This window comes from Gastrolobium bilobum, unplaced genomic scaffold, assembly GCF_033153095.1.
Source record: "Gastrolobium bilobum isolate Gb01-03AN ecotype WA unplaced genomic scaffold, APGP_CSIRO_Gbil_v1 utg6668, whole genome shotgun sequence".
NCBI classification, from domain to species: domain Eukaryota; kingdom Viridiplantae; phylum Streptophyta; class Magnoliopsida; order Fabales; family Fabaceae; genus Gastrolobium; species Gastrolobium bilobum.
In genome coordinates, this window is record NW_026898778.1 from 449,162 (window position 1) to 459,573 (window position 10,412).

The 10,412-nt window shown below is 32.5% G+C and overlaps 1 protein-coding gene across 1 annotated transcript; it reads right to left on the reverse strand.

Moving 5' to 3' along the window:
* Nucleotides 1-8,605: 8,605 nt before the first annotated feature.
* On the reverse strand, nucleotides 8,606-9,934 carry LOC133284078 (ethylene-responsive transcription factor 5-like). Its single transcript, XM_061481048.1, has one exon. It carries the CDS (start codon nucleotides 9,652-9,654, stop codon nucleotides 8,746-8,748), a length of 909 nt encoding a protein of 302 aa, XP_061337032.1. The 5' UTR covers nucleotides 9,655-9,934; the 3' UTR covers nucleotides 8,606-8,745.
* Nucleotides 9,935-10,412: the final 478 nt, after the last annotated feature.

Genomic DNA, 10,412 nt, shown 5'->3' on the forward strand with positions numbered 1-10,412 from the left:
GCATGGATTACGTTAATTCGACAAAAAAATGGTAGAAGATACTACTATATTAACGAAGCTTCCATTTAATCAATCTTTCACTCATATGCTATAAATAAAGGGTTTACAATTTCTAAAATTACTTTAGATAACTTTATCTAATGTTCACCAAAATACACATATAAAAGTTTGTGTGGGCCGTGTTTTTTTCTCTCTCTTCTCTTCACATAGATCCACATGGACCCCACACACTTTTATGTGTGTATTATGATAAATATTATATAAAGTTATCTAAAGTAAATTTAGAAACTTTAAACCCTTAAATAAATGCTAATAACATGTTATGAAAAATAAAATTAAACAAACTCTTGATAAAAGATAGAGAATAAAATTAAAATAATGTTATTGATCAATAGAGTTATGACTATCACCTTGGTTGAAAGCAAAGTAAAACTATGAAAAAGGGAACCGCATTAATTTATTTAATTAGGTAAAAGTTTTTATTTTTAAGGGTTTAATGTTTTTCCTAAAAGTTCAAGAAAGTAGTTATAATCCGGAGGAGAAAGAAAGACAAAATAAATGCTAATAACCTATTCTTTGTATCTCAAAGAAAAATATTAAATCTTAGTTGACCCATTTTAAAAATCCTTGAAAACTGATCTCTGGAAAATAAAGTTGAATTGATCATGCACAAGGAAAAAATAACATGAAACATCAAGCACGTGGATCAATTGGGGAAGGTTGTTCTAGCTTAATCAATTGTCTTGAGTTCAAATCCCGAATATGCAGTTGTGTTAAAATTATTTGGATGCCAGATAATTCATAGAAATTGAACTCACAAGCCAGATCACCTTCATATAATTATTCTAAAGTCAATAATGTAAATTGTAATAATCTAAACATATTAAAAAAAATAAAAAAATAAAAATGCTCAAGTATGCAAAGTAATGATGAATTAAATGTTTATGAGCAACTTGAATATAAATAAATATCAATTAAATATTTACCATTCAACAAACTATATTTGCAAGGTTATAATATAAATAGAATTTGTCCACATTAAAATAAATAAACAATTAATTAGTAACCAAAATCATCAAAGTATACTCATTACCGGCTAAAAACTAATGAAAATAGATAAATAATTCATTAACAATTAACCACTAATGTTAATCATAGGGTTTTTTTTTTTTTTTTTTTTTTGTAATAAATCATAGCTTTTTTAATTAAAGCACCCGAGTCTTGAGTTAGGCTGATAATCGGTTTGCCCACATAAGCAATTCGTGGGCCTTTAGGTCTAAGGAGGCCCAAATACACAAACTATCTGATAGTCCAAGCAATTCGTGGGCCTTTATGTTTTGGGCCAAAACATAAAGGGAAGTTACATCCCAAATCTCCGTAATTATCATGCATCTCGTATCAGAATCTAAATGAAGAAAGCTAACATAGTTTACCACGAAAAATGTTTAATCAAATGTAATCTTAACAAAATTGAAAATTGAAAATAAATAAAAATATAAAAAGCATTTAAGATTGTACTATTGAAGTATTTTTTGCAAATATATATGAGTCGCTTAAATATTCGTAAGCTTGACCATAGAGTCTTGAAGCAAACATAAATGCGAAAAATGGTGAGGACCCAGTTTATAATTAGTTTATAATTTCATATGCATGTTAGGTCCACTTAATTAATAAAGAAGGAAGCCATGACTTTGAACCCATGAAGTGACAACAAAAATGGTGTCATGACTTTGACCAACCAGGCTGCAACTTATTATGATTCACTTCGTATAACGTGGGGAAAGATAAACGTACGTGAGTCTAATATTATGTACTACCACTACGTATATACATTATCCTTTTAATTAGGTCTACAAAATCAAAACCCCTAATATTTTTGGTGCAACGAAAAAAAAGAAAGAAAACCAGAAACTAACAAAACCGAACAGTGCCAAGGGCACCAAGCATAGAAGGGTATATATATGACCCAGGAGGAGGGCCACTCCAATCCTTTAATCTATCAGTGCTGGTGACTCCCAGCATAGCCATGTAAGTCCGCACAGAAGTTCGCCCCAAACAAAGCTTCTAATACGAAGTTAAATATATTCGAGGTTATGGGTTTCACAAAAGTTTAGAAATGTTTGAAGTATTATATCAAGAAGTATTAGATTTGAAATGTTTAACAATATTATCTTCAGTTTAGGAAAAATCTTAAAATTAATGCAAGTTATTGAGCAACAGTTCATATAAACTCAAATAATCATATTCGTATTTATTGAACTTATATGTAAACTTATTATTTAAAATATATTATTAATATATTCAACAAAATAAAGTTGCTCAGAATTTTATCAATTAGTGCTAACTGTAAGTACGTATTTTTAGGGTGAAAAATGCTTAGAGTAAAAAAAGTTATTCCATTTCAAGTTATAAAGTATATTATAAGTCCCAACAAAAACTGATAATATCATTTAATATAATCTGTTAATAAAAGTTTAGTCAAAGAAATTGACCAATTTTATCAATGCCGTTCAATCTAGTAACATGATTTGAGTATAAATAACTAACAAGTCTTCAATACAATTCGTATAAAGACAATAGCTATATATTTATTTATTTTTATAGATATCGTCTTCATATAATACATGGTTTCTGCCATTGCATAGTTTTTTTTTTTTTTGAAATATTTCAATCGCTTCATTGTTTCGCAATTAATTCGATTCGAGTTGAGTCTAGGATCAAGGCTTTAAACTCCTCCCAAAAGTGGTACTGAGAGATTTAAATACATATCCCTACCTGCTTAGTTCTCATGTACCAACTGAACTATCACCATTTGATAAGCAAAAGATAGGTAATGGGATGAGCACATGAATTCTGAGCGGCGTTTTGACCAAGCTTGGGCTTTGTGATGATCATTTAAACCAGAAACAGTGACTTGCTAAGTAGAGCAAGGGACGTTGCATCCGACGGAAGGATATTCAAACGCAGAAAAGTCAATTTCAAACCACGTGCTCCAGATGAAAATGAAAAGTTAAATAAAAATCAAACCACGTATGCTTAGGTTTGAATTTTGAATTATGGTGACGATAGTGATGTCAATTGAATTGACAGGAGTGACAAATTTACAAATTGCAAACTAAACCAATGCAACTGGTACTATATACAAACACATATAACAGAGTCACTCTCACAAATCCTCATATGCTCGGATATAGTTTTGTCGAAGATATAACAATGGCTAAAGGTTAAATAGTTAAATTACTTTGGGATCAGAACAGATAAAAGGCGTACCTATGTTAACACACCCCAAAAAAAATTAAGAAAAAATCAGTTTAATTAATCCATATAGAAAAAAGTTAAACTAATCTGCAAATTAATCCCATTAACCCCCCCTCCGCCGCCGGGGGGCATCTTTAGTTTTTTTTTCTTTCTAAAAAACATGAGTGATAATTGTTGTGGGATACCACCATGTTCCTAGCCTCTTATTGAAATATGTGACGTGAGAAATTTTCCTTTTCTTAAAAAATGTCTTTTGCTTAATTTAACATGTATCTTGGGTACATTAATAGAGCTGACAAAATGGGTTCAGTTCGGAGGACCAATCTGTCTTAAAGGCTAAATGGAACTGGGCAAGCTGAGCTTTTCATTTTCAACTCATCTCAAAAGTGAGGCAGATTGGGATGAGCTCATTTTTTTAACGGGTTGATGGCGAGCATAGGCGGGCTGAGACATGTCAATGTAAAACAGGTTCAGGTTAGAGGCCAACCCGCCAAACTGGGCGGGGCCAAGGCAGACTGAGTTTTTCAGCTCACTTTCAAAAGCAGGGCGAAACAGTTGACTCGTTTTTTGGCGAAATGGGACGGGCCGCCAACTTTGTCATCTCTATATATGAATGCGAGTAGTTATTTTCTTTACAAAAATTAAAATTAAAATAAAATTTAAGTGAAATTAAGCATAAGAAAAACAATACAACTAAATGATTCTTTTTTTTCAACTTTAACAAATAATATTGTAAAGAACCAATTAAGTTATTAAGAAAGGCTTACCAATGAATTCTTATATTATTTCTCTAACATAATCCCCCAAATAAGAGTCTTTTAGATTTAAAATGTGGATATTATACACGCCAATTTTTTTTGTTCCATCTTATACTTACTTTTTTGTATATAATTTATTTTATACTTATTTAATTCAACTATAAATATTTGTTAGCGTTAGTGTTACGAAATACTAAAGATATTTTACTGATATATAGACTTTTGAACTCATCTTAGTTTGTAGCAAGGCCAAAAAACAACACTAACTTAAGCAACTTAACAACATCCCCTGAGCACCTTGCTTAATAATGTTGTTGTAAAGAAATAAATTAAAAGCTAAAGTTGTTAGGTGATATTATATTAATGATTTTATATTTTTCTAATATGTCATTTCACATGAGAGTTTACTAAGCTTGAAAGTTAGTGCACACTAGGGTTGAAATGTGGACAATGCTGATACCACATAAAAATTCATTTCAACCTAAAAGCTTAAGTTGTTGGGTGAAATTGCATTAATAATTTTATATGTCTAAAAAATTAAGAAAGTTTTTCATATCTAAATATCTGTCAGTTACGTCGCACACCAAAAATTGAAGATTTTTCAAAGGTGTGTTCTTGTGTTTTTTATTTAGGTTTGATGTTTATCATATTATGGAGATAAAATTATTTTCTACACACACATAAAAATATGTGAGACTCATGTGAAGCCATGTGAAGAGAAGATGACCTGGATAAAATACAATAGGCCCACCAAGGGCTAAAACCCAAAGATTAAGGCCCAAAAACATAGGGCCCAAATAATACGCGATATCTCCATCGCGCATAAAGAATCAAGGGGTGCGATGGATTCAGAGTTAAGGAAATGATCAATAATACGAATGAGGAGCCACCGAGCCATAGAACCAATACATGAAGGACAGCTCCAGCTTGCCACCACTCTACCAAGATAGCTTGACATATAGAGATAAGGCCAGAAAGACACCAGCTGAACCTGCAGCCCTTAAACAGCCAATCAGAAGACATGCCGCCTACAAAAGGCGGCATCAGATTCACTATATAAACAAAGGGTACATACCCAGGTATGATCATTTAATTTAGTAAGAATACAACATAAGCCTAGCTTTGATACTGACTTGAGCGTCGGAGTGTCATTGCAGGTACCTACCCCAGTCGGAGTCATCACACCAAAGGAGAATTATATCAATCTCTCCACTAACAGCCATCAATAGCCCAAGAAGTAGATAACCAAACCCAAAGTCTTCTATCTTTAACCGAGTGTGATTAGGCTCAATACATATTGGTCTACCCATATAATATTGGTCTGACCAGAAGAAAAAAAAAAAAGAAATATCTTATAACATGAAAGACATTAAATTTTTTTTTATTCAAATTCTTAGTATTCAAAAAGGGTTAGTTTTTGCTGTAGCAAATACAAATCTTTCTTTTCTGTTACATACACAAAAAAATGAGACCAATTGATTTTTTTTAAAAAAAAAAAATCAAGATTCCATGTTGTATCCTTGTATTGTTATGTGTTGTTGGAGAAGTTCTAACATTGTTGCTACAGAATTTATTTATTTTGTGCAACCAAAAAAGAAGTATATTTCCCATTGAAAAATTACTTTGGATCTTGACTGACTTGTGTCAAGTAGGGCAGCTTTGTACGATAAAAGTCTCACCCTTTTTCCCCCAACCGTATGACTTAAACCAAAGGCTTTTTTTAAAGAAAATCGAGCTTCCTTATCCCTCGGATGAACAAATATTGGGGTTCCTGTGATTTTAAAGCTAAGATTTATTAAGTGACTTCGATTGACCGGCTATTTGATAATTTTACCCCTTATTAATTAATTAATAATTATTTTGTTCCTGATTTAAAACTATCTACCAATCTGCTCCTCTTTAATCGACTACCTTGCATTTTTAATCGACTAAATAGTTGTTGGGAGATTTAATCGACTAAATCTCTTTACTTAATCGATTAAAAAATCATACTGACTTGTTTTTCTTTGTTGTCTTTTGGGAGATTTAATCGACTAAATAGGGAGATTTAGTCGACTAAATCTCCCAACAGCCATTTTTGCCTGTTTTGACCATTTAGTCGATTAAAAATGTAAGGTAGTCGATTAAAGAGGGGCAGATTGGTAGATAGTTTCGAATCAGGGGCAAAATAATTATTAATTAATTAATAAAGGACAAAAGGGTGAAAAAGCCTCGATTGACCTTTGTTTTTCTTCTTAATACAAGATTTTTTATATAAATATTTTCTAAATCTCCTTACTTAATCTCTCTCCAAATTTCGTCACTAAAAGTGCAAGTTTCTCCATACAAGAATACTTCAAAGAAAACATATTTGGTAGAAGATTTTTTTTTTTCGAAAGAAATATAATTATTGGGAAAATGGTGTGAAAGATGGGAAAATGATTTTACTAGAAAAATTAAAATAAAATTATTTGGTAGGTCAAAATATTATTAAAAAAAATTTAGTGTAAAATTGCTATAAGTTTGAGTTTGTTGAGAAAATTAAAATACCACAATCAAGGTGATATTCCCCAGTGGGCATTTTCTTTCATTTTCATACTACAAAAGTTTTCTAAATCAAATTTTTTTTCCTACGCAAATGTTTTCTATTCCATACAAAACATGGTCAACTGTGAATCTCATTTACCACTTTCCTAGTATTCTCAAAAAAATTCCACCGACCAAACACTCTCTATAGGAAACAAGAAATGGATGGTTATATTTATTATTGTTTTAACCTTAGCATCCTTACTACTTGTTTGGTTATTGTTAGATTAATTTAGAATCAATTGTTGTAAAAGAAAAAAAAATTAACAACAATTGATTTCAAATTTCAAATTAATCTAATAATAATCAAATAAGTAGTAAGAGTGATAAAACTAAAATTATAATAAGTATAATATTCTCCCAACAAAAAAACACTTGGGGGGATGACTGTTAATAATCATTAATAACGAACAAACTATTTAGTTGACTTAATAACGTGAAACAAAATTCTTTTTACTATCGGCATCAAGTATTTTGAATGAGTGACCTAAATTTTTTACCAAAATAAAAAAATAATAATAGGTGATCTAAATGTCACATTTTTTCAACTTTTTTCTCCAAATATCACGTGAATAGTATTTTTTATCAAACTGTCACGCATCCAAATTTGCTATCAGTCATAGCGAACTTGATTAGGCCACGTGAGCCGTGACACATTTCCATTAGCGGTACCAAGTTTCCTATCAGGCATAACGAACTTAGTCGTCTATGATTTCGTAACACGTGCATACTTTGTAAAAAAACAGTTGACTAAACTAAGTTTGTTATAATTGGTAGCGAACTTGGTACACTAATGAAAATGTGTCATGTGACCTAACCAAGTTCGTTATAATTGATAGCGAATTTAAACACGTGACAGTCTGATAAAAAATATTATCCGCGTGATATGTAGGCAATTTTTTTTTAAAAATGTGGCAATTTAATCACTGTTCTAAATATTTTTTTGTGATGTATCTCTAAAACTTCTATAAAATTTATTATCGCACATAATTAATTCCATTTCAATTTTTTGCATAATCACATTTTTATTTTTTCACTTTATATAAACATAAATAATATCCTCGGTGCTTACGTTTATCAAATATTATTCAATGATATATGGGTTCGCTTTTTCTACCGTCAACGTAGATAACTTATCTACATTGAATCCAAAACGAGGTCGTTTTGAGGCGAAAATCAAGGCATTTTTGTAATTATAATTTATTTCAAGGTTATAATAGTCTTTTTCATTATAATTTTTTAAATTTTCAACCCAAAACGACGTCGTTTTGGGATTAAATGTAGATAACTTATCTACATTCACTTTAGAAATATTAAAACCATGATATATACTAGTAACTAGGTCGAACTTAACAAAAATTTAACCCAAATCATTTCGATACTTCGATTTTAAAAGATTATACGTTTGTTTTTTTTTTAAGATATTTCAATCAATTTATCGTTTCGCGACTAATTCAATTCGGAACAGATCCCAAAATTAAGACTTTAAATCCCTCTTAAAAATACGAGTAAATGCCATTTTTAGTCCTCAGCAAATTTTAAGATGCCCGCTTTAGTCTCTAGCAAATAAAATGGCTATTCATTGTCTTTAAGAAATTCAAAATGGACCAATTTTAGTCTTTTTAAAGGACTAATATAAGTCTTTTTGGAATTTGTGAGAGACCACGATTTCAACTAAATAGGTCTATTTTGAATTTCTTAAGGACCACGAATAATCTTTTTATTTGCTAGAAACTAAAACAGGTATCGTGAAATTTAATTAGGACCAAAAAAGAATTTTACTCTAAATATAATATTACGGAGAATCAAACAACATATTCTTATCTCAATCTACTCAATTTCTTAGCATCAAAACTCATCATTTGGTAACTCATCATTTGGTAAGATTATCTGTTTGAAAACCACAACTGTTGCACTAATAAAATCGCCAAGGGATTCATTGGATATAAATTCAAGTCATTAATCTTTTTAGAAAGCACTTGAATTGAAGCAAAAAAAGAAAAAGAAAAAGTAATGAATAAATTATGATTGTTAAATAAATCAAATCATCTCCATTTTGGGGAAAATCAACAAATGTACACTGTACTCATCACTAAACAGGATGCAATAATAGACCAAAAAGGGAAAGGAAAAAAAAAAAACAAGTAGCCCTAAATTTAAAATTTCACACAACCATAAGCTGCGAATAACCTAAAGCGGGAAGGGGAGATAACGGCGGTACGGTGAAAATCCCCTGAGCATCACTGTCCCAAAACCCGGTCCAAATAGACGGCGTTAACGGAATCTCCCTATTACAGTTCACGTCTGATTCCGTCGTTTTCTCCTTTTTAACCACCGGCGTCACTTCCACCTGCTCCTCCTCTTCACGGCGACGTTTTCTCTCGCCGTCGTTGGAAGGCACCACCTCCGCCGCCGCAGCGCCAACTTCCAGAGGGAAGTTGAGGATAGCTTTGGAGCCGCGAAGCTTGAACGCGGCTCGGTCGTAGGCTTTGGCGGCTTCGATGGCGGTGTCGAACGTTCCAAGCCACACCCTTGACCCGCGCTTGTTCGGGTCACGGATCTCAGCTGCGAACTTTCCCCACGGCCTCTGTCGGACCCCTCTGTAGTGCTTCTTCTCAACGGGATCCGGTTGGTTCTGCACGATTACCTCCGGAGCCTCGGGATTCGGATCCGGGTTTCCGAATCGGATCCACTCGGTTTTCTTCGGGAGAGAGATTTGCAGCGACGGTTTCCGATTCAGTTGAGGTTTCTTCTCGACGGTTTGATTTGGTGTGGGACTCGATGTTACTGTTTTAGGGGTTTCGATGTCGATTACTTGGGGTTTGGACTCAAATTCGAAGAGGGGAATCTGAGTTTCCGTTTCGAGGAGATCAGAGAAATAATGATTCAAAGAGATGGAAGAGTCAGAAGAGGAAGAGAGTGACTCAGATTGAGAGGGGCTAGGGTTTGCTTCGTCTAATTCGAACCATGGTTTTTTGTTTTGGGCAAACTCTGAAGTACCCAGCGGTGAGAGTTCACCTAAAAGATGCAACTTGATGCGATTCAGAGCTGAAACTTCAACTGGGTTCGCCATGAGTTATTACTAAAATTGAAGTTATTTTTATTAATAAACTGAAGAAGAAGCTAAAGTTTTTAAAGAAATTTAGAGAAGGATGAGAGAAGATTGGTGTGTATATGTTCAGTGGAAAGAGGTATATATAATGGGGAAAATTGAGGCTGAGACTTTCAACTGAGGCGCTACGATGCAAGCAGGAAGCATCGTTTTTTCCTTATCAATTATTCTTCGTCGTCACTCCTCATCATCTCATTAATGGGTTGAATTTTCCTACGCTAGGGAACACCTTACTAATCTTGCTCCACCTCAAACGCATCTCATTTTTTTAGAGGTAATTCATTACCCACTGTTTCACTGTGTTTGTCCTTTCTGTTGTCGTTACTTCAAAGGTGTTCCTTTAAATAATGAGAAAACAGTATAGCGCCTTTGTACTTATTGACTGTAAGGTTTTTTTATATTTCAAGTTTTGAATATAGTATGCTAATTGATAATTTTTTTTTTTTTTTTGGATAACTGCTAATTGATAATTAGATCTAGATGTCTTTATTTTCAGAAATTCGAGGAGTTCAAGAGAGTGAAACATGGACTTGTATTTCGTCACCTGGTTCACCTACAGCATGGCTCTAACGTGCAAGCAAGTATTAGTTTCGGTGACTTAGCTATTACATGGGTTAGTGTTTTTGTATTATACCAGATAATTTTACTTTTTTTTTTATATATATATATATAAATATATGATAGTTATATTTTTCTCTTCTCTTATATGATCCCTCATA

What these genes read in the sequence shown, in the direction of transcription:
- LOC133284078 (XM_061481048.1), bottom strand. Translation starts at nt 9,654, where the DNA reads ATGGCGAACCCAGTTGAAGTTTCAGCTCTGAATCGCATCAAGTTGCAT.